General features: G+C 36.3%; 1 protein-coding gene across 2 annotated transcripts in view; it reads left to right on the top strand.

The window, feature by feature from the left end:
• The window catches only part of SH3RF1 (SH3 domain containing ring finger 1), an 84,150-nt gene that overhangs the window by 46,403 nt on the left and 12,147 nt on the right, over positions 1 to 25,600 (top strand). For both annotated transcript variants that reach the window (XM_062574693.1, XM_062574694.1), the window contains exons 3-9: positions 6,651 to 6,926; positions 8,319 to 8,414; positions 12,858 to 13,160; positions 14,046 to 14,156; positions 21,444 to 21,601; positions 23,846 to 24,016; positions 24,180 to 24,439. In XM_062574693.1, coding sequence (XP_062430677.1) covers positions 6,651 to 6,926; positions 8,319 to 8,414; positions 12,858 to 13,160; positions 14,046 to 14,156; positions 21,444 to 21,601; positions 23,846 to 24,016; positions 24,180 to 24,439 — 1,375 coding nt within the window. The remainder of the gene's footprint in view (positions 1 to 6,650; positions 6,927 to 8,318; positions 8,415 to 12,857; positions 13,161 to 14,045; positions 14,157 to 21,443; positions 21,602 to 23,845; positions 24,017 to 24,179; positions 24,440 to 25,600) is intronic.

Here is a 25,600-nt window from a genome sequence, read left to right on the forward strand (position 1 = left end):
GAGCTGGAAATGACACACGTCCCATTTGGGATTTAGATATTTGGCTGTTTGTGCAATTGCATGTATGGCTTTTGATAGTGAGAATAAAGTCCAGGTATCAGTGTTAGCAGGGTAAGTACACACTCAGGCAGTAGTAAAATGTTGCCAAAGATGGGTATGCGTGATTTCCAATTCATGTGGAAATTGAAATACAGAGTGAAAAATGAGGATAGTGGTCAGGTAAGAATGGATTTATGGGAAGAAGGTAACACTCAAATGTGGTCTGCCCTTGTGTTTTGATAGTTTTCAGAGTTTCTTGTCCCTTCTGTAGTTATTGTTTTGTGATTTTATGGAAGTTTTAATTAAAAAAAAAAGGCAAGCAGTATCTGTAGGCAAGCGATATCTGTATTGACATGAGAAAGTTGTCACACTTCCACTAAGAGATATGGAATGAGGGAATGAACAGTTATTAAAGGTGCTTACTGGGTTACAAGGTAAAATGAAGCTTCTTACTAAACACAGAAGTACTACCTAATGATCTGATGTTTTGAATAATCAAATAGTTCTGGATTAGGTTAAATAATACATTAAAAAGCTACTTGAGATGTGTTATTTCTAAATGTTTTCCCAATTCCTTGCGAGATTCTTGACCTTCGTATGTTTTATTCTGTGTGATACTTTTTTTGCTTTTTTTCTCTCTCTCTATATTTCCCTTTGATTCACTTTTTAATTCAAAAAATGTCTTTTGCCTTATGGTTTTAAAGAGAAATGATTTCTCAAGCTAGCTAGAAAAATAGAAGTGCACTAGTGAGTCTATAAACTACTGCATCTACGTAGATGTTCTTGATAGTTTTTTAACCAAGGGCCACTGTCCAGGTGTTCTGTATGAAGATTACCTTGATAGCTGTGAGATAAGCTTCTTGCATTTTTAGAAATGGAGTGATTTGTTTGGGGATATATAACTAGTCAGTGGCAGTTCGGAGTAGGACTTGGAAGTCCTGCTGCCTGGGCTCACTGTTGTACCGCTCCTGTATGTATCGGCTTGCCGTGATGTGTGGGTGTCTTTCTTGCTGGGGTATGCAGTTTTCTGGTTTCAGAAATCATAGCTGACATTACATGGAAACAGAATGCATTGAAAAACCTACTGGTAAAAGAGTTTAAGTGTAATGGAATGAAATACGCTGCCAAAGAATAATTATGTTGCATAACAGCTTGATGTGCTTAAAGAGATTAGCAGATCCTCACTGCCACCGCTGTACTCTTTTAAGTGGCTTTGGAACCAGAAAAATTAACAGTTTTATGGAGATGTCAAATACCAACCAGTTATAACGTACCTAGAGAAAACCGTAAGATTAACAGCTTTTTCAGACTGTAATGGCTTTGATGTAATAGCTTATAGGAGCAGATTTTTGTTTTGTTTTGTTTATGTTCTTACAAAGATTTCTTTTTCCTCCGAACAAAATGGCTTTTAGTAAACAACTACTCAAAATGTTTTTAAGAATTTAAAAATTGTCTAATGATCTTTGGATTTCCTATTGAAAATCAATAGGAATAGGGAACTAAATTCTCTTTTGCACCGTAATAATTATCTTCCTAGTCTTTCTGAAGTTTGACTGTTCTACAGAGTGATTTCACATGTTTTAAAATTTATTCCTCACTCCCCCAAGAGCGAGCCAGTCTTTGACCTGTGAAATACATATAATTAAAATAATTGGGAACATACAATTTGCAGAGCATAATTATTTTCTTCTTTTCCCTTTTCCCTGCTTTTTTGATTACTTCTCTGATTATTTTCAGGACTTGGTTTAGTGGAAACTGTTCAGAATTTCTTTATCTAACAAAATCTGCAAAAGCAAGTAGCTGAGAGGTTTGGATTTCAGATGGGCAAAGCAAAAAAGCTAGCGTTCAGAAGCAGCTCATTTCTTAATCACGAGAACATTGAAAACGCAAGTATCGCGCGGCAAACGACTAGACCGACAGCCTTCGGGGAGCTTTTTGAACGTCCCCTTCTAACCTTCCCTGTTATTAGTCTGGTTGTTCAGGCCTCCAGGCAGCATTTCTGAATTCCTTTCGTTCTACTGTATTTCGGCTTTTCATTTCAGAACAGCTTTGTGCGAGAGACTTTCTCATACTTGCGTTAAACAACCTTGTCTTTATTCCTTGACATCGGACGAGGAAAAATTGCCAAACTGTTTTCTTCCAGTGTATGGTAAAAGCAGCTGAGACAGAGGAAGCAAAAAGGACTTTTCATACACCGACTTAATCGCTTTTAGTAGGCCATTGGTGGCTTACTTCAAAAGTTCATATAAAAATGCTGTTGAAATCAGAGGAGCTGCCCTTCTGCTGCAAAATATAGGGGTTCTCCAAGCCTTCCCTGAGAAGTTAGCAAGAGCAAAACTAACTGATAGAGAGCTGAAGAGTTGGGTAGTCAAAAGGATCTAGGAATGCAAGTAACTCTGATCTGCGTTAGGTGACTGAAACCAGGACATTAAAATCAGGCTTTCATAGTATTCTGATATGTCATCTATATTCCGTTTAGAGTTAGCACTGGTCTAGGTTATCAAGTGTAAGCACTAGTACAGAGAGAATTTAATTTTCTATGACGAAGTTAGCTAGTAGCAGAGAAGCTTTGCAGGTCTACTCAGTAAACTTTAACTGGATGGTTGGGTGAAATGGTTATAAAATGTTGCCCAATTCTTCCGTGTACCAAGAACCTAGAATCTTTACAGATTGTTTCTCCTTGTTTGATTTTTAAAAAAAATCTCTATGAAAATCAAATTATGCTAAGTTGAGGCTAAACAAATTTAAAATTTAAATATGGCATTTCAAAACAATTACAAGTCTTACTGTTTTAAGTCAAATGTGTGGTTATTCGTTGAGAACAATGAAATTTAGTACAAATAAATCATTAGGAACTAATAGAAATAAATAAACATTAATATTACTCACTTCCTAAATCTAGTAAATTGTCATAAAAATCAACTGTCACCTTGTGTTCAGGAGAGCAATAGCAAGTTGTATGAGCTAATACCGAAGGGGTTTTTGTGTTGTTACTAGAGTATACTGACAGCTTGAGCCACCTTCTGACGTAGAAACGTCTCTCGTTTTTAGCATCCATTGGAAAGATACTTTAGAAGCTCTGTAGCTGAAAATCATTTGATTCACCCTGGTGACCTCTGCGGTCTTCGGTCTTCTAGGAAAGCTGGGATGATAAAGTAAGCAGTACATTTGACTGCACTGGTGATTCAGTGTTAGGTGTACATTAATAACACCTCAGTTCCAGCCTTTCTTTGAACAAATCTGACTTTCTGTGAGTTATTCTGTAGGTGAGCAAAATAAATGCCGGGAGCCAACGTTTCATGTTGTTCTTGGATTACTGAAACCCTTTGAATTCTGGAACTCTTAAAAAACAAATAGAAAGACTTACAGTTTCAAATGTTAAAGCCTGTAGGTGGGTGTGTTCAGTAAAACTGAATATTTAATCTGTTCAGATGACAGCAGTGTATGTATAGCTTAGCATAGTAAGCACGTTTCCTTCCTTTGGAAGGAAATCCTATTTGTGTATATTAATGTAAGCAGTTTAAGAAAATCTTCAGTAAAGTATTCTTATAAGCTCTATGTCTCAAAATACATGAAAACTTAAATGCAGGTACAGAAAGAACAAAGGAGACTGAAACAAAAGAAATGGCATTCAAACCAGCACAGATCAGATGGTTTTAGGTTAAGACTTAAAAACGTGAGTTGGAGCTGACAAGATGGAAGAGATGCAAAAACTGTAGGTACGAAATGGGATGTTTTTGCACATAGAACTGGGCAGCTTCATAAAAGCCAGAGAAGGTGAGAAAGGAAAAATACAGTCAAGGATTGCTCTGAGATTAAAAACAAAACAGAAAAAAATGCTAGTGCAATGGGAAGATCTGAGTCAAGAAGTAACAAGGTGAAGGAGAAGGAACGAGGTGATTAAGAGAAGCAATACTGTATTTGAAAAGGTTTTCTGAATGGCAGTCTGAATTGAAACCTCAAGTATACCTGCACGCAGTAGAGAAGGCATGGAGGAGAGGAAAATCACTCAATCCAAATCTCCCTGGCAAACAAGTTGACCGATAGAGTCAACTGCAGCATATTAACAAACACCTTTCTATGTAAAGGCAGCTTTTCTTGGCGACCTAGTTATGTTTTAAAATACTGGTTCTTTGGAAAAACATATGCTATGCTGGTCAAAGTACCTTTACAATATTGGAATTATTGCCTTAGTGATTGCGGTGCGACTGGAGGTTTTGGAAGTGTTCTGTACTAATTATTTTTTCATCCTGTTTATAATGCAATTGGTTTGGTTTAGGAGAAAAACGATTCAGAGAAGGAAATAAGAAAAAGACAGATGAAGGCAAATCATTTCTCTACCTTTAATAAAATTGCAAAGAACTGATGATTATTGAAGACCCTCTTGATCAAAGAGATCAAAAAAAATACGGTCCTTAGTTTAGAGAGAGACTTCTTTCAGGAAAGTCAGGGGTACTTAAAAAAAAAGCTAGAGATACAAACTACTGCTGAGGTGTCTGAGGAGGGCAGCGTTTTTGGAGGGTGTTAGAGCTTTGCTCTTGTCATATGAACAGTTCCAGAAATCTTCTCTTCTTCTGTATTTCCGTGAAGATGAACAGTACGGGTGCAGGAAAGCTGCCTGGCTTCTTGGAAAAAACTTGAGGGTCTGGGAATCTGAAATAGGTGAAAATTGGGTAGATATTCTGGGTAAATTCGGCTGGTTCACAGGGAGCCCGGGAAGCCCAGGTCCTGGTATAGCAGCAGGGGAACAGTGTGGTTCCCTGCTTGGCAGAGGCAGCAGCAGCGGAGCAGGGAGCAGGCGCGAGAGGAAAGAAAGGTGCAGCTGAGCCCCTGCCCGAGGAAGTCAGGTCCTTGGACAGGGGTACGGATTTTTTTTTTTTTTTTTTTTTTTTTTTTTTTTTTTTTTTTTGGAGAGGGGAAGTATTTTTGCTACTTTAGCTTATTCTGGTTCTAGAAGTGAAATAAGCTGTACAATGAGCCTTGTTTTATGCCAGTTTAAGCATTTTACATTTGGGCTTCTGCTCATTTTGAAAGGAAAACAGAGCTCGTGTTTCTGTGCTGGCGTAAGTTTATCTTGGCTTAAGCTTGTGAAAAATACATACAGTTGCGTATTGGCCATTAAAAAAAGAAAAAAAAAAAGAAAGGAAAAAAGTTATAAATAAGATGACCAAAGACAAAGCATAAATCCAAACAGGAACGTTATAAGCAAATGCTGTAGGTTTTTAAGATGAAGTACCTGAGCTGGGAGAACTCTACCTGAGCCTGGTGTCTAGTCTGATATAAATGCGTGTGTATGCACTTTTTCCATAGTCTTGTTACTCTGTTGATTTTGACGTTACCAGATATTACTAATTTTATTTTCTTCAAAGGAGTCTCACATGTGAAATGCATCTGTATCCATGTCTTAACTAAAAAATGAATACAAGCGGCTTGTATGTAAGCAGTGGCTTTAGATGTTTAAGTATTTATGTGTAAGGATAACTGAGGCAATAATACTAAGAAATCTATTTTACATAGTATCTTTCTGGGTTTTATATTTTAATTTCCTAAAATGGCTTCTGGAGGGCTTTTTGTTTTTGTTTTTGCTTTCTCAAAGAGCTGTGAGGGTAAATGGTAGCTGCAAACTTCTTCTTCCAAAGCCTTCCTGTCGTGTCTAGCCAAGTGGGAGACTCAACCAGACGTAAACTCCGGCTCAGCGCGTCCCCGGGGCCTCCTCTCCCGGGGACGCCTCTGGCTCGGGGCGCCCACGGGCGCGCGGCGGCGGACCGGGAGCCCCGACGTCGGCCCTCGCGCGCTGCTGCAGGGCAGGGCGCTCGCTCCCTTTCCCTGCCGCGTCCTTCAGCCGTCTGTCTGTCCGTAACCATTGCCTGGGAACGAGACACCCGATTCGAACAGTTAAACAACGAGAAACTGATGGGCTCTTTGGCAATGCAGTACGTCGCGCTCACATAAGTTGCTCCTAGCCTGCTCCGGTTTCGTTTGCATGCTTATTGCTAAGGGATATTTTCAACTCTATTTTACACGCGCAACTAATCCATTGCCTCTAATACAATGAGATTTGTTCTTTCAGTCTGGTAAACACCTCCGGTATGTCTTCATACGGGCGTCCTGTGCCCGTGAAATAGCTACGGTGGAAAAAAAATAATAAGCAAGCCAGGCAAGCGGAAAGCATGCCGTACGTGCTTTACAGCAAATTTGTGATCGTAGCGCTGTATTTGTCTTTGCAGCGTTGTTCGGTTAGATCTCTCAAACGCTCTGGTCAGGATATTTTCCAGTAATTATCTTTGAATTGTTTAACCGATAAACTTAATGAATTTGGACACCAGGGTCAAAACATTGCCGTTTTTGTTTTGCCTCTTCTTTTGTCTAGTAGTAATTCAGGATTACTGAAAATCAGCATGAAATTTAACAAAAAGGATGTTAAGGTTATACAGCTCTCAAGCTTTACCTATGTGTTTGGGGAAAAATCAGTTGAACAAAATAATTTTACTGTGAATATTTTTACTTTGCAGTTTTATGCATTTATTTTCATTCATAGTCTCCCAAGGAATGTTGTATAACTCCAATTTAGTAACACATCTCTAATTCCAGTGCCTTTTTATTTTCTCTAGGGTGTACCTCAGTTACCATGTGCCAAAGCATTGTATAACTACGAGGGAAAGGAACCGGGAGATCTTAAATTCAGTAAAGGAGACATCATCATTTTACGTCGACAGGTGGATGAAAACTGGTACCATGGAGAAGTCAATGGTGTCCATGGCTTTTTCCCTACCAACTTTGTTCAGATTATTAAACCTTTACCTCAACCTCCGCCTCAGTGCAAAGCACTTTATGACTTTGAAGTAAAAGACAAGGAAGCAGATAAAGACTGTTTACCATTTTCAAAGGTAAAAACAAAGTAATGTTAGTATTTTAGTTTTATAATTATTCATTGATTTGGCTGAGAGTTAGTATGATTAATGTTCCATAGTCTTGTCTACATGTTTTTTTTAAATGGATCTGCACAAATATGAAAAAATGAGGGCAAGTAATTCTACAGGTATTTCTCTTGTAAACAGCAGTCTTACCTTCCTTCTCCTCCTAGATTATATATAATTTCTCTCTGGGTTTTATTTTCGAGAATGCAGTTTTTCATAATTATACTATTAAATGTTCTCAATTTATGAGAAATTAACTACTATAAATTAAATGTGCTCCATCTTGAAGAGAAACACCTATTTTTATTGTTGAAGTATATATTAATTTTCAGTTTTGCTTTTAGTAAGTGATCTTTTAGGATCTAGTTATTAGACTCAAAGTACAACTGAGCTTTGCAGTATTACTAATTGCCTTTTGAAAAATATTACATTTCCTCTTACTTCATTTCTGCTGTAACTTTCCCTCTTGCAAAGCACAAAATGAAATCAGATTTTAATAGAAATCAGAGCTATTTTTCAGTTTCTGGTAGCTTATCAAATTTCACAAAAATATTACAAGATAAAGTGTAAACTAATCATGTTTTCGCTCTGCATTTAGTTATTAAAAATGGAAAGAATGGCTAAAAGCATAAAAGCAAAAGACTTTAACCCTTTTCATGAAATCAGCGCAAATGCATATGGACGAACTGTTTTTCACTAAACAGAACAGTAGCACTGTCAAGGGTGATTGGTATTAACTTGTGAATTTCAATGAAATTGTTGGCAAACTGTATATTTGGGTTTTTTAATCTGCAGTCTTGAATGGATATGTGCTTCCAAACTTTTTAAATTAAACATGAAATAATTATGTATTTCAGTGTAGAGAGAACAGTGTTTAATGTACCAGTAAAACTTTTAATCTGATGGTCTAAAATCTATGTTTGAAAAAGCTCAGAGTGTATCTAAAAAGTTTAATCAGTTACTAGCATTCTTACATGGGTAAGAGGACAACATCTAGGAAGGTTAGGTAATGAGTCACTTGAGACGTAGGAAGATTGAGGTTCTGTTGCTTAATGCTAGGACTTAAAAGGAGGCTGATAGAAGACAACAGACTGAACGTCGTGGGAAGTCTGTTGCTAAAGTCCAGCTCAAATGGCTGAGGTGAGTTGTGGATAGTTAGCCGACATCCAGCAAAATAGGCAACGGAGCAGCTGGATTCCCCTTCGACTGCAAAGGCTGCATGTTCATATTATGAAATGCCATCTGTACCAGTTCTTTTCCATGTACTGTACTGCCCTCTCTGATTAGCCACGTGCTAGGGAGGGAAATTAAATTAGAAATTTAACTGGAGCAGGGAGACATAATCACTGCATGTTCACGCAGGACGATGTTCTGACTGTAATTCGCCGAGTGGATGAAAACTGGGCAGAAGGAATGTTGGCTGACAAGATAGGAATATTTCCCATCTCGTATGTTGAGGTGAGTAAAGCTGAGCCCTGAGTAAGGTTGTGTCCAAAGTGTATTTCCTTATGTAGAAAGGAACTGCTGCAGTTCGTTTGTAGCATTTCTGAAGCAAGTAGTACTGATGATCGTTCTAACATCACCAGAGATGTAAATAAGTCCTGAAATAATCTGTGTGCTTAATTTGGGAATGTTCATGACATCAGCAGTTCAACCTCTGATTTTTGCTTATCCTTTTGATATCTATTTTAATTTGAATCAGAATAAAAGTACTCGGTGACAGCACTGTGTTTTCTTGTTAATACTTTGAGTCATCCGTCGCAAACCACCCTTACCCACAAAATGAAACCAGCTAGTGCGTCAGAGAAATTTGTAAGCTTTGCATTGTCCCTAATCCCTACCTCTCAAAAACAAAGGAGCACAACTAGAAAGTCAGAGAATATAGGATATTGCTAAGTAAATAAAGCAATGAATTACGTCCAACAGACCCTTAGGTAAAATCCTCTGTTTCTTACCGCATCTCTGATATGTGGTAATGACAGTTTACAAAGAGAAGCAGTTTGAGAAATAGTTTCCCTAGCCTTTTAGTGTTTCATAAATGAAAGCTACTGCTTTGTCCTCTGTGTGGAAATTCATAGGTGATTAAGAATAGTGTTCTTAATCTGCAGTAATTATTATTGCACTTGCAATAATAATTATTGTCATTTACATTACAGAAGGGCATAAAGGCTTGGAATAGTGTTTGCCTTTTTCTAAAAGGTGCGCTACAGATACATGGTAAGATACACTTCTTGCACTGGACAGATTCTGTTTAAATAAAAGAGACAGAAGGATGAAAGAAAAATAATAACTCTGCTTTACAAGAGGATTGAGAAATATTTACCTCAGGTCATAGAAGAAAGGTGTAACCATACCCAGAATTGAGCCAGGTCCTTATTAATTCAATTTCTAAATATTCTAATGAGATAGGAATTTATTTTTTTGAAAAAAACCTACAAACCAACTCAGAAAACTTGTTTGAAAAAGGAAAAGTCTGTATTCTTTTTTTTTAGGTGGTTTTAAGAATCAGCAGGACTATATATTTGAGGATAGAAAATTTCACATGATTTAAAAAAAGTTTTTCAGCCTGCTCAGTGAAATTCTAGCTTCAGTTTAAGAATCTTTAAAAGCCAATTTAAGAAGTTCTCACCCTGGCTATCTTTTCCTAACTCCTTGCAATTAACTACTCCTTCAGTTCAGCCGATATGGCTATTTGTAGTGCTTTTCTAAACTAGATCACTCAACTTATCCAGGTCAGAAAAAAAGCTTTTTCATGGTGCTTCCACTTGGGCAAGCTAGCAACTCAGTTTATAGTTCTATAAAAGAACTATATATACACTATATTCTATGCAGAATAAAATTTTAAATATGTTAAAGTCCATGAAGAACTTTATTTGATTATATTTAAGGAAATTGTTTTACCTGGAAAAAGACTTCATGATTCAATGTTTGCCAGTCTGCTGTACTCCTTTATATCACTGTCATTTATTACATTGTGGTAATAAAAAACTAGGTCTGAAAACTTATTGAGAAGTATTCCAATAGTGATTGTATTAATGAAAGTATGATTTGTTAACTGACTGTCTCTCAAAACAGTACACTTCAATCTGTAGACATATGGCACTGTGAAATCATTGCTTCTCTCTGAACATGAGAAATAATGCAAAAAAAAAAAAGGCAACAAAAATAGTTCTGTTATTTCCCTGAGAAGGGAAACACTGAAACCAGAAAAACTATAGTTTTAGTGTATAAACTTTTTAATATATCTAAATAATTATTACGTACTCTGACTCCACATACTTGCATTAAAAGCTGGTTAATGAGGCTCTTTCACAGTTAAGTAAATATAGAGAGTCTAGAAACAATATAGTTAAGTTCACAACACTTATGTTTTTCTCTGTGTCGAAAAATTAAGCCTAATCAGACCTAAACAGATGGAATCAGTTTCTGTAAATAGAATACAGTTCTGTGTGCAATACAAATTTCCTACAAAGATCTCAAATTTAACATTTTCAAATCACATCTTTATAAACACACATCCGCTCTCCAAATCTAAAACATATTTAAATTATTATACATCATTCAGCACTCATACAGAACAACTTGAAAAAAGCAAAATCAAAAAAGAAAATAAAGGAAGAAAAGAAATTACTTTTCAATCAGAAGGATGATAGAAAATAATGACGACTCTTGTTTTTCCAAGTTCACATGAATAAATGGCATACATCTTTGCATTAATCCGTTTCCTCTAGCTTTATTTATAAACAACCTTTTAAAAATACAGAAGACAAATACTTCACTAACAGTCTATTTACAGTGTTCATTGTAGTAGAATTTTAAGTTTGTTGTTGTTTATGCTATCAGGTCCACCAGTTTATCTGACGTTTTAGCAAATAACAATTCGAGATCTGACGCATGTGGTGTGTCAAGTTCTTATTTATTAGTCTGCCCTCTGTAAACCAAACAATGTTTCAAAACCTGTTTACCTTTAATTGTGTCTGTGTATTTTAACAAGGTTGGATTCCCAGCACAGCTTGTTTGTTGTTGGGTTTTTTTAACAATGTACTTACTAGTTTAAGTTTTCTGTCTGTCATGGTTAGTGTGATCTAATTCAGTGCTTAGAAAAGTTGGTCTTTTGTAGTAATACTAAACTCAGAAGAGTAACATCAAGACTTCTATGGAGATTTTCCTTTTCAACAATTCTGTCTACCTGGACCTAAAACCAGAAAACTTGCACAAAATACAAACTTTTAATATAATTCTTGAAAACAGAGATTGTTAAGTTTGAATGCAGCAATCTCAAAATAATCTTTTTATTCCCACAGAGAGCTTCAAAGCTTCAAAGTTTTTATTTAATAGTTCTGTATTGCCTAGTTCTTGTTAGGAAAAATAGTTTGTTTTTGAAATTAATATTATCGGTAGCTTTGCTCGTGATTGTGATCTGTTCAAGTGTTGTTTTGATAGAATAATATATTGCTTTAAAATTTTCCATGAGCCTAGTAAGTGTCTTAGGCCGTTTTCAGGGAGAATGGATAAAATAAGTAGAAGTAATATACTGAAGAATAGAAATAGTGTTTCTACAGTAAGTAATTTTCTTTTTCATCCTGATCTTTCTTCTTCAGAAAAGATTTTCCTTTCTCTAATTGACTGCAGTTATCCAAGTAACAGTACTCATATCTAGTGGTGCATATTAATATTAACACTAATTTGTTCGGAAAACTGATGCTGGTGTTAGTTTAGCTCATCAATGAATGAAACGTCTCACTTATTTACAGTAGCTCTCAAATATAAATAAATATTTCTGGAAATAATGGTTTTGTGAAAAATGCAAATTATTTTTCTTTTTCTCTTACCTAAAGCTAAATTACTGTAAGAAGAAAATGTATAGGAGTCCATGTTTCTTTACTGTAGAGGAGGAATTTACCTGAACTTAATACAACATTGTTAAAACAAATTAACAAATAGAAAAAGTTCATTTTGAACAAATATTTATTAGGTAAGCCTAAAGATCCATTTTAAGGCCTTATACTCAAAGGTGTACAACCTCTGCATAAGAAAATTCAGAAACTACAGATTGTTGGAAGCTGAGAATTTATTTCCACAGAACTGTAAATACATGTTTCTTCTCTCATTTTACTGTCCCATACTTGGGTAGTTGTCTGTTGTCAGGCAATAAATATGTTGGTTTTAGGTGAATCTTTAGTCTCTTCTACTGTGTTTTTAAGTCTGTATTTTGGAGACCTCTTTTTCGCTGCTGCTAGTGTCAGATACGTGCATAAATAAGTAAGGCTACTGGGGGAATGTCTTCAAGACACTACAGGCAAATGTTGTCATTAGGTTATGTTGTATTTAAAAACAAAGCTAAAATACTTAAAATAAAATGAAAATTCAAGGAGTCTTTGTAATGCAGAGTTTGCTATTTAAGGTCAGGTGGGACTGCTGTAATTCACTCTGGCTTCTGGATGACGCATGTTGCAGATATTGCTGAATTAATCCACGTTTGAACTAGAGCATAATGCCCTTTCTTGATTTAAAATTTTACCTCTGATCGGTAGTCATGGAATGGTAAGGTTGGAAGGGGCCTCTGGAGGTCGTCTAGTCCAGCCCCCAGCATGGCCCCGTGTGGGGATTGAACCCGCGACCTTGGCATTAGCAGCACCACACTTTAACCAACCGAGCTAAACCCGCCCCCCAACCCATTCACACCAACATGAAAGATGTTGAGATTCTACTGAAAGACTTGTCACTCTGACAACTAATTTTTAGAGGGGATCAGTATGTCACAATTTTAAATTGCAAGGTTTCTAATATAGTCTTTATTATGAATAAAAGAAAAAGGAAAGAAGTATTCTATTATATTCAGTTGATTTTTATAAGTAATACAAAAAATGCTAATCTTAATGTGCTGATATTTTTTTGCAGTTTAACACAGCAGCGAAGCAGCTAATAGAGTTGGATAAGCCCTCAGGTTCTGCTGTAGACTCTGGAGAAGGTACCTCTGGGGCAGCCCACAACAGTTCAACCCAAAAGCACACCGATACCAAGAAAAACACCAAAAAACGGCACTCTTTTACCTCCCTCACTATGTCCAACAAGTCTTCGCAGTCTTCTCAGAATCGCCATTCAATGGAGATTAGTCCTCCTGTCCTCATTAGCTCCAGCAACCCAACTGCAGCAGCCCGCATAAGTGAGCTGACAGGACTTTCCTGTAGTGCCCCTTCTCAGGTAATTTACCTGAAATAAAGTGTAAATTATATATGTTTTAAAATAACTATAGAAGTTTCTGATTTTGTCAGATTATTTATTTCAAATTACTAATTTTGTCTAATTGATAAAGCCTGTGTTCTAAGATGAGAGGACTTTAAGAAACATTTTTTATAAAACTTATAAAATGGTTGCAGATGTTTTTGGTCATGTAAATTCTCTCTCTCTTTTTTTTAACTATTGTTAATTTCTTAAATATCACAAAGATTGTTGTTAAACTATGGAAAACAGAAATTAGAGTAATTTCTTAGTTGTCTTCCAGAATGAATATAATAATGAATATAAATAAAAACTGCATGCAAGTAAACAGTAAATTCACCTTGAAAATTGTGTGAATTCCAGAAGCCTACCTTATTAATCTGATTTTGCTAAGAAGGAACTTTTCCCTGGCCTTACCCTTCAATATCATGTTTCTTCAAAGCCTTTAGTTAAAACTAACAATAGCTGAACAGTTTTCTGTTTCATGTAAAGATCATGGTTTGGGAGTGGAAATGGCATTGGAGACAAAGTCGTGTTGGTGTTATTTTACATGAATTATTAAATATGTTTTATTCACCCATCTCTGGGATCTCACTGCCATTTATGGGGGGGAAAACCTTGCCATTGGTAAAAGTGTGTTTCATATTGCTTGTTTAATATTTGTACTCAAAGTTTCTGAAGTACCAGAAAAGTGAGCATGTGATCCAATACTGTTTGCATGAGTACCTAACAGAAGTTAACTCCTGATCTAAAGTCACGGTTGGCAGAGTGCTGACGCTTTTGACTGGGAAGTATAGAACTGAGCTGTGTCATGAATAGCTTTTCTAACAAAAGTGCTCAAATTGACTCTTAATTTTTCCTGGACAGGTTCATATTGGTACCACAGGGCTAATTGTGACTCCACCTCCTAGCAGCCCGGTTACAACAGGGCCTTCATTTACCTTCCCTTCAGAAGTGACCTACCAAGCAGCTCTTGGTGTAAGTAGCATTTAAGAAAACTCAGCCTCCACGTTTATTTCATGTCTTTCCAGTCACCTTTTTTTCTGGAGCTCTGATATGCTGATTTGAAACGTTGGATTTATTATGATTATGTATGTGGTACAACAGCATGCATTAAACTGTAGGAAAAGCATTATTGCCACAAATAATACCTTGTGTCCTGGGATGTGTATCCATTTCTCTAGCTATCCTCTATCCTTTCTATGCATTAAACATAAGCGTTTTTTCTTCAAGAACAGTGTTTCTTGTCAGTGTGAGTCAGAGATAAAGCTGGGGAAGGGTGGGGGCACCCTTCAAGAGCAAACGAGCAAGATCTTGCAAAAAATGACTTGAGACCTCAGCTGCCAGATTTTTTGTCTTACTGAAGTCAATACCAGCAGGATTCTCTGAATTCACATTTTATTTCTAATTAAACATGTAGATTTTGGTTGCATACATCCCTGTGGCAGATAACAAAAAATATCTGGCAGGTCTGGGTGAGGATGTTGGAGATAAAAGTGAAAACAATGTTGCAAAGCAACACTAATGTCCTTGGAAAAAGAAAATGACTTTGTCATCAAGAGAGGCAGCTTTTCGTTCCAAAAACAACTAAAATACTTTATTTTGCTATGATTGTGGTGGACCAGCTCTGGAATCCTATATCCTACTGCAATTATGAGAGCCTGATTTTTAGCTGCAATAAAGAGTGTGGGCACTAGTATTCATAGACCTCAAAGGAACTTTATGAACCTTTAGTTTGATAATAGCACGTCTCTAAATTTAAATCTTGTTTCCAGTCTCAAAATTGTGTTTCTAATCAGAGTCTGTCTTTGTCTTTTGGGGGATCTGCTTTGAATAATAATAATAAAGAAGTCTTGCTCTTTTTTAGGTGTCTGATTATCCGTACAGTTGTTTTAAAACAACTAAAACACAGTGAATAGCTTTGCTGCTGAACTTGTCTGATTTTATTTTCAACTTTCAGCTCCTGAATCATTTTAACGTCTTCATCTACAAAATTGAAGAGCCTTTTATTCTCAGCTTTTTTTGTTTGTTCAGTAAAAATTCAGGTGTGGCTTGGTCACAGCTAACAGCTTTCATTTTTGTTTTGATCCTCATTTTTGAACTCTAAGGTATTATTTTCAATCCTTTTAATTATACTGTTGTTATTTTCTGAATCACCTTCAGTATTTCATTGTCTGTCTTGAAATGCATTCCAGAACTTGTTGCAGTTTTCATTTTCACTAATGAAAACATTGATAGCATGACCCTTCCACTTTTTTTTTTCTCCTAAACTGGTGTTTATATCTTGAGAATTTGCATGTATTCATCTGGCATGAAAGAAGCACTGCAGGTTTGCGTTCAGCTCGATGTCCACTGTGATCCCATGAATTGTTTTCGTTGTCATTAGTAACATAGTGGTTGCTCTTCTCCAACTAAATGTGTTGCGTGTTTCTCGTTCCTCAGATAAATGACCTTGTTGTTGACAGTTACACACGCAGTATGCTTGTGCCCTGCTTTACGGAGTAACCCAGGTTGCTCTGTATCAAAGCTTTGTCCTTTTATTGTTTACCACTCCTTTGACTTGTGAACCATCTGTGCAATCCCACTGTTAAAAGAATGCTAATCTGGAACCAGTTAGTAATCTCCTTTTATATATAGATTGGTGTTGTCTTGCAGGAGTGGTGTACACATAATGTTAGAATCAACTGGCTGCTGACATACTAACTTGTGTAGTTTTTTAGATTTCTTTCATCCCTTCTTCAAGAAAAGTACCTGTACACACTGAACAAACAAAATTGGCATCAATATCATTTTTGCTGTCGAGGAGAGTACAAGTCTAGTTAATGTATATGCTGGAAGTATCTAGCAATAAACTTGATTTATGGCTGAGGATATTCAGTCTTGGAGAGGATGAGGTAGGCATCACTCAAAACATGATTTCAAAGGTTCTGTTATAAGTTCCTTCCCCGTTCCCTCCCCACTCTCGCCACCCCACGACTAACGTTTTTCTTTTTTTAAAAAAATCAACAGTTCTTTCTTTGATTCCCAACATGGAAAAATACTTTATTTTGGCGTTAGTGCAAAGTTACTAAGCAACCTTGGGTGCTTTAGTTGCATAAGTTTGTTCAAAAAAGATCTCACTACTGGTACCTATGGGAATTGAATTACAGTGCTAAATGCAACATGGAGTGAAACTCCTGGCACATGATTGTCCTGTATCCTGTAGAGATACTTTCTCTTTGTGATAGCCTGATCCTGGTTAAGTTTCCAATTAGGTGTATAATTCCCATTGAGAATCTGAATTATTCTCTGCCACTCTCTTTGAGCTGCTGTATTTTAAAAGTCAATAACATTCTGTACATAGTGTTCAATTCCTTCTTGACTAGACTTTAGTCAGCATGGCTAAAATACAAGTTGGCAGCACAGCCTACAGTGAGGTGGTTCCTGTGTTCTTTTAGTATAGATGATATTAGATGATGATGCAATTTGGAGTTACAAACTGTGAAGTCTGCTTTTATTTCCACTTTTCCTCTTGCTTCATAAATTCTTATTTCAATTTTGGGAATCTGCAAAACAGTTCTGATAGGTCAAGATAAAAAAATGATGCTCTTGTTTTTCTGGATTTACCTCTCTGGAAATATCCTGCCTGGCATTCTGAACATTAATTTTAAGCTGCAGAACATTTATCACTGTACAATATAATATATTGGTAGTAGTTGGCTTGGATCTTCTTGCTTTTGTTTTGTTTTTTGGTGGTTTGTTTGTTTGTTTTTGCATTTGCAAGTCTCTAAGCTTCTCTCTAGCTTTTCTCTTCATTTCTGAGTACTTTGCAAATGACAAAGGAGTCAGGTTGGAATAGAGAGAGATAGATTTCTGTTAAGCATGAAGGTGTTTCAATTGAATCTTCTTCCTATTGCTTACTTTGGATTGATGCGACTTCTTCTTCACACCAAACTCAGATTAGGGAAGAAAGCAAGAACTAGAGCATGATCATGACTGCTAATCAATGAAAAAGAGAAGCGTATTTTCCTCTACATTAATCCTGAATTTATGCATCTTTGCTACTTCCCCGAATCTATAAATGAAGAAAAGCTATTGTCTTGTCTTACTCTCTGTAAAAGAGAGGGCTGTTTTTATTTTCAAGAGCTCTATTTTGAGCTCTCTCATTTGGAAATTAAGTCACTCTAGGACAGTGGAGCTGAATTCCTAGCACTAAGGAGCCTGCAAGTCTGGTATCTGTGTACGTGTATAGGATCGTGTTTTAGTTGACTTGTTATTTTTGGGAAACAATACAGTCATTCAAGAGATGCCAATTTTATTCAATTTTATTTTGTCCGTAGTAGTCTTTTGTAGATGCTATTTCACACCAAAAGTTGTATGAGGTAAGTAGTTTACAACTTCAGGATTAAAGTTGAAACAAGTAAGATTAGGAATGAGAACACTTTGTTAGATGATGTTGTATCTTACCTATTGCTTGTCTTCAAGGCAAAATTTAGGTAATGCTCAGAAAACCTGCGATAATATATTTAAAAGTTTTGTTTTACAGCAGCAACATAGATCTTTAGTAGCAGCATTAATGAATCTGAATTCTTTTGGGTTTGAGGTTTGATTCTTTGAGATGGAAGTAGCTATGTACTGAGACAAACTTTAGTTACATTTGAGGCTTTTGCCTATGGTAATGTCACTTAAAAGGCTCTCTGGAACTTCACGCTTCACGGTTGTCCTTAATGGGGGCATTGACTGGTCTTCTGTTCTTGGCCACTGGCATTTCTGAACTTGCAGGTGCTTAGTATATTTGAAGTTCTTAAAATATAAGTAGCAGTTAGCAAGTTGAGCAGTTGTTGGGTGAAAACATGCGGGGAAATTCTTGGGTGTAATTTATAAGGCAGTTATCTAATGGAGGAGCTCTAGTTGCCAGAGTCTACTGAAAGGAGTCTTACAGGAACTATGCATTTTGAACTGTGATACGGGAAAGAAACAGAGAAGAAATACATCACAGCAAAGTGGGAGCTCCATTCACAAGTAGTAGAAGAAAAATAGAATGTAACAACAGATACAGATACAGATGCCTTACTTGTGGTGTTCCTTTACATTCTCTTATAAAGTTAAAAATATATTGGGCAATGATTGACTGAGACTGTCCATATTGCTACATTTTAAGATTGAATATTTTGAATTTGAAATAGTGTCATAATATGTGCACTTATTAGGTGCTCTGTATTCGGAAGGTTTACATTCATTTACATGTTGAAGGCTTCAAAACTTAAAAAACTGTGTTTCTTCTGGTCTTGTTTTGTCTTTGTCATGGAAGAAAAAATATTACCTCTCTATGTTTACATGTATAAAGTAGTCTGAAGTACTAGTAATGAGGCATAAATGATGACATTTAGGTCTCTCTCATGTGATTCCGGCTGATTCAATAGTGTGAGTGAGTCAAGAGGAGGATTCAGTGAGATCTGTCTGAGTTGTAACCAACAAAAATTCAAGACAATTTTGGTAGACAAGAGGACGTATCTGAAAGAAGCAATGAGCTCTTGCATCAGAGGCCTCCTCTTCAAAACATACATTTATAATTTAGGAATTTTGTTAAACATGAGCCTTAATTTGTTAGCCCCTGGGGGATGGAGCAAACCATGTATTTTCCCTAGATGTTGTGGGAGGAAAGACCGTTTAATTAATGTTGCGGGTTACCCCCCTACACTGCTGTGTCTTTTATTATTCTTTGGGTAAGCTGATTATTGATCTTCGGTTGAGAGATATGGGAACGCAGCCTGCATTTGAACTTTAGAAATATATATGAATTTCTAGAGTATGGGTACAGATACTGGTTGAAGGTTTTTACATAAATAGAGGAAACTTTGCACAGTTCAACTACTTATTTCAGAGACTTGCTTAATATGCTGTTTTATGTGCTTGAGAGTACGTTTTCTGCCTAAAGTGTAGTTGCAGGAAGTTTGCATTTTTCCCCCTTCAACTGCATTAAATAAAAATACTCTTAAAATTATTTTAATAAACATATTTTATTAAATCTTGTGGGGCTTGCGTTTTTTTAATATATGAAAGTTGAATACAGGATTAATCAAAACTGGCTTGTGCCCTAGAGGTAGATTTGTTTCTCAGTATCTACAAAAATGGCCTTATGCCAGAGTTCTTGAAAACTTGGCTAAAGCTTTTTGGAACTATTTTATTAAGTTGTAGCAGTGCAAGCTGAGGAGCACTTGTCCTCTAAAGCCTATCAGGTGGTTTGTTTAGATTTCTGAGCACTTGCCAAATCTTTAGAAGTTTAATTGGGCTGCAGCTCACTGCAGGTTTCATTACCATAGTAATAGACACTAGGAGGGGAGCAGAACCTGAATAGAACAGGTGCCCTTATTGCTACTAATATATATATATATATATATATATTTTGTGTTTGCATGAGTAAAGTACAATGTCCACTATTCGCATCTTCAGTGATACTGAAAGTGTGAAATTGTGACCCCTTGATAACTGTGCACGAATATGTTTTTAAAGATTTCCACCTGATTGTCTCCTAATGTAGATCTAGAGGTTCCACCATATAAAGTGTATAAAGTATCTAGATACCTAAAGAAGGATTTAAATTTGTATTCTAAAGACCAGTTGCCTAAAGATTAGATTTGGCTTTTCTTCATCTAAACTACTAGAGAGAGGAGAATAATTTTGTTCTGTCAAGCCATTGAAACAGAAATGTTACTGTTTCACTGTAGAATATCAGGATATTTTTAAAATATTGTTTGAGGTATGAGGTTCTAGAATCTAAAAAAATGTAATGCAGTTCTTGTAAAGAAAAAAAAGTTATTAGTATCAAGGGTCACAATTGCATTTCTTCAGCAAGTCACATCTGCTTTTGTTTGATACAGTTGGCCTCTTTGGTGATAAGGAGTTCGTACACATGAGCAGATTTTTTTTTTTAATAAAATATTCACATTTCACAATTTACCTTGCCACTCATATCATAATTAAGCATAAGAATTTTGATTGAAACTATGTTTAGTATTAGACACAATCAATTTTCTTTGGACTTTAAGGCTTTAATCATACAGCTCTTCATCTTGGGAGTGTAAGGCTAGTTCAGAGCTGTCTTTTTAATAACACTTTCACCAAAGGCAGTCATACAGTAAACCTACAGTGTGGAACTAGAACGTACTTTGTTTAAAAAATCTTGTTTTTAGAAAAGCAAGGAAAGAAGTGCACAACTGAGTCATTGTAATTCCAAAGTCATAATATAGCGCTATACATTTATATGCTGACGTATTGAAAGAGCCAGGCGGTACTTAAGTGCATTTTGTCAATTTATATTTTTATTATGGGGTTTTTAAATCTTCAGTGAACAGTGGCGTTGTTCAGAGTTTTTTCTTTCAGAATTAAAGGATTGCTCTACATAAAGATGGTGTATGAAACAAATTAATTCTACTTTACTTTTTTTTTTTTTTAAGTACTTACTTTTTATGTGTTACAACTCAAAGAATTATTTTTGGAAGGGAGGAAGTGAAAGTTCTCCTTCTGTGAGAAACTTTTCCCAGGAGTGTCAGTACACAAGGTCCTAAAGAATTATCTATGGCTTTATAAAGCAGAAGGTAACAATTGCTCCATTGATTCTCAAAAGGCATAGTGGGATCCTGTAGGCAGAACCCCCATTAGGATCTGCCCGTAAAGGAACTGTGCCTTTTTACTAGAGTGTTTGTTAAAGATTACCAGTCTTGATAATACTGAATTTCAAAAGCTAATGCTTTAAACTAGAAGAATAGGCAAAAGTGGTAACAATAGCACAGTGACTACAGGTCTCATATTGTGCTTACTTTTGTAACTCATACATCAAAGGGAATTTTCCCCCAGAAGGGGTGGTTTTGGGTGCACTGCTGCTGAATTGTACATTATGTTTCAGCTTCAGGTTACAAAAACAATCATGTTTTGAAGTGCAGTCAGCAGTGAGACGTAAAATCTACCTCCTGGAAGGCTTATGAATTTTTGTCAAGTCCTCTTCTAAAAATGGTATAATTAGAAACAATGCATTCGGTTTCTCCTGTGCTGAGATTTTGCTCGTCATTTGCTTAATTAGCTCCCAAGACTTCAATATTTTAAGCTGGAAAAAGAGAAATACAGACAAGCCTAGCTCTCCAGTTGTATCCTACAAATAGGTAATGGAATACTGAATTCAGCTGTTTTTCTCATTTCCTTCATGTATCGTACTTTTTTTTTGGAGCTGATTCAACTCATCAAACAATATTGATCATCTGTTGCTATTTTCTGTTCTTGTTATGTCAGAATATGAATCCCCCTCTTCCACCACCACCACCTCTCTTGTCTGCCGCAATCATTGCATCAGCCTCTTCTGGACCTCCACCTGCAGGTGTAACACAAAGGCCTGCAGCAGGATCAACTGAACAAATGGCACATTTACGACCGCAAAGTCGACCGAGTGTGTAAGTAAAATTGAAACTTGTTACCAGTCAGAGAAATGGAATGAGATCAATAACTGTGTGTGTACACTTATTTCTTGCCAACTGGCCTATGTTCTACTGGAATTCCCAGAAAGCCATACACGTAACGAGGAACATAAGCAACAAAACATGCATAAAGGTGATATCCCCAAACAGCCTTCTTGCTGAAGGCTATTTAGCACTTAAGTAAATATAATCAGATGTTGCTATATGTTGAAAGGACCCACTTCAAAAATACAAAGTATTTATCAGGCATAAGATGAATGAAACCTTGAGTGAGGAATGAAGACTGTGTACTTGCAGGCGGCAAGCCCTGGAGTGAATTTATCCGATGTTTTCTATTATGAATGGAATGAAAAGTCTATTCTCGTGTGGAATAGCTCATGCGAAAACACAGCAAATGCTCTATATCGTTTAGACTGTTACATTAGCATGTCATTGTCGGGCTGCCTATATTAGTTGCAAGTGAAATTTGATTGAGGATTCTACAGCTTTGTTAATTAGTGGGTGGCAATTTGGAATGAAGGCAGAAAGCTGCTAGTTAGCATTATATCTTCACACTTGTAATACAAGCAAATATGCGTCGTCCTTTTGGGTGAAAATATTTTGTATGTTAACATGTGCTGCTGACAGCGTCTTTCTTCTTGGAAACTTCTTTGTGTGTGGTTTTGAGAAGAGGAAAGATAAAAGGAAAAATAAAATTCAGAAGTGGTTGAACCATCTAATAAGGCATTTGAATAATGCAAGGACCACTTTTGTACTATCTTTTATCTTTCCACCAGGTTCCAACCAATCCAAAAGAAATCTTTCTTGTATAGCAGGTGCATCTGGGTTTAGACTATTTCTTTGACATCATTTTAACAGTGTTTTGTTTTTGTTTTTGTTTATTTTTAATCGATTACTATGCGTAGGGCAGTTAATCCAGTTCCTATCTCATTTGTTCCTGTTCTCCATCTTCAAAGTGTTGCTCTATATGAGGATACTAAGGAAATTTGAATTGATTTTTAAATAAAAGGGAAGTTAATGAACACCAATTAGCTGTTTTCACAGGCAGCTTTACTATGTTTGTAGATCATCCCTAAATCTTGTGCCAGTGAAGCCTTTTGTTTCCAGTTTATCATATGTTTGCCACTGTATTTATTGCCTTTACATCATTTTTGCAGTTAATACCAGGGTTCTTGGGTGGACAGCAAAGAACAAAGATCTAATGGAAAAAGGAGAAGTGTACAGTTAGTACTGTGCTTACTGTCCAAAAGAGAGAATTTTGCTTGGAGAACACTTCTTTTTATTCTTGAGTCTTTCCATTCTTGGGGGAATTTTTTGAAAAACAGTTGTGAATTGTTTTTCAAAAAAGGGAGATAGTCTAATCATCAGCCACCCTAATTGACTGCCTCTGCTGAAAAGTATATTATTTCTGGAAAAATGTAATTTATTAGAGTAAGTAATTTCAAAAAGGTCTGGGTCCATAAGAGTATAAACTTTAAGATTCAAAAGGTTTTATGTTTAACTTGTGGCAGAAAACAGAACACTGCAGTAGTAGAACAATGCCTCTTTTTAATATGATAATAGGAAATTTTACAGTTATAAAATTTCCAACAGGTAATTGCAAGAGCTACAGTTGTTTTTTTTACACACACACACACACACACACACAGAGATGTGTGTGTGTGTATGTTATTAAAAAAAAGGAAGTTTATCAACCATCACTATTGTTTCTAATGCGCTGTATTATGCTGTTCAGTATTGTTGCTTAGGAGAGAAATAAGGAAATGGGCTTTAAAATTTGAACAACTGGTAGCTACTCTACCGAAAAATTCCAATTACAAGGAATCTGCGGAATTCAGGGAGATACAGGGAATCGGGGACTACAGGGAAACTCCAATGTTGCATTTTGAAAACTATTTCTGATCCTGATCTTTCAGTACCAACTGTTAGTACTCCCCAAAAAAGAGATTGGCATGTCACAAAGAGATACCAGAAATAAGCATACTGAGAGAAAAGTGGGATATGACAGGATAACTAGGCAATAAACGCCTATTAATTAAATGACTTAACTGAACGATCTTACTAGAAATATTGACTATTACACTAAAGCACAGTTGGGAGTGTATTCTTAATAGTCTCTGGCTCTAGTTTCTCTCAACTAGAAAATACAAGGTTAAAACAATTAAAAACTATTATTTAACAGTTGCATATATTGAGAATCATCTACTTGCTCTCTTTCAGATATGTTGCTATATATCCATACACTCCTCGAAAAGATGATGAACTGGAACTGCGGAAGGGAGAAATGTTCTTGGTGTTTGAGCGCTGTCAAGATGGCTGGTTCAAAGGAACTTCCATGCATACAAGCAAGATTGGTGTTTTTCCTGGCAATTATGTGGCCCCAGTTACAAGGTATATTTTTTTACAGGTGTCTAAATAGTTTACCTAATTTCAAGTCCAAAATGATTTTGGCTTGGTATTTAATCCTAAAAAACAGATAATAGAAGAGCTGTGGGTTTTAGTAACTAGTTCATTTTTCAGTTGTGTTTCAGTGTTTTGTTTTGAATTTTGGCAGGACAGTGACAAGTGCATCCCAGACAAAAGTTCCCATGTCTACTGCTGGTCAAACAGGACGAGTGGTAACAATGGTCAGCCCTTCCACTGCTAGTGGACCATCTCAGAAGCTCCAGGGGAATGGTGTGGCAGTGAATTCTAGCACAGTACCCACAGCTGTGGTTTCTGCAGCACATATCCAAACCAGTCCGCAAACCAAGGTCCTTGTGCACATGACAGGACAAATGACGGTCAACCAGGCTCGCAATGCGGTTAGAACAGGTAATAAATAATAATAATAATAATAATAAGGTTATGTGGGGGGTAGCCAAACTCTTAAAGTCTGTCTGAACAGATAGCTGGAGTCAGGCTAGGTGTAAATGTATGTTTAAAACAAATAGGGAAATAAAAGGCTTTTAAATGTTGTTTTAGAGAGCAGAATGCTTTCTGAAATGCTAATTTATCACTCTGAATTTTACATCTCTTAATCTCCTTCAAGCACTTGTGTGTACATATATCCTGCTGCTTTTGGGAGTTTGTATGCAAATACTTTATGTGGAATTTTTTTATTCCAGCACTGTCTGCGATGGGGGCATATTGTTTGAGCTTCCGTACTCATATGCAATTCATGTAGTAATAAAAATAAAAACATCTTAGTCATAACTTGTTTTTTTAATAAGTGTTAACTGCATAACAACTACATATTGCTCTAGTTTGGCATTCACATTTAAATTCTCTCCTAACATCTTTGAAGACTTTTTGCATTTATTCATTCTTCTTTTTCAGTACTTTAGCTGAGGGTTGGTCTTTAGGCATTCCAGTTTATTCTCTAAACTATTGATGTGACTTCTGGCTTTGACTCTGAAACACTGAGACTGTACTGGGTTCAAGATGTGTACTATCTATGATACCAAATTGTGTGTTTCTGATGGGTCTGTCTCGACTGTCTGTGAAAGGCCATATCATAGTGAAACATGATCTTCTGTTATTTAAACTCTTCAGGAGATTTTGTTTACCAAATTCATGTGCCTCTGTGTGGATTTGCCAAGCTAGGATAATACCACACAATTAGAGCCTTATATGTTCCAGTTGCTCCTAGGGGCTCAAAAGAAAATACCTTAATCTGGTGAAAACTATCTCAGTATTCCTTCTTTCAGCCTTTTATTTGGGATCTCTTGGCTGATTCCCATGAGTGGAAGTTTTTTTTAAATCACTAGGTCCTTATTGGAAGAGCAGAAGAGAAGACAAAAGATGCAAATCAATCTGTTGTGCTCTTAAGGATGTTGTGATTCTCATGGTCTCGGTATCCATGAATTACCTCATACCTCCTTCAAAGTTTTGCATCTCCTTAGAAAACTTTACAGGCATATTCAGATGCCAGCAGCAGGTTTGTTTTTGAAGGTAGGGTATCTGGAGATGGCTTTAGATCATTTATTTCCCTAA

This window comes from Rhea pennata, chromosome 4, assembly GCF_028389875.1.
Source record: "Rhea pennata isolate bPtePen1 chromosome 4, bPtePen1.pri, whole genome shotgun sequence".
Lineage (NCBI taxonomy): Eukaryota > Metazoa > Chordata > Aves > Rheiformes > Rheidae > Rhea > Rhea pennata.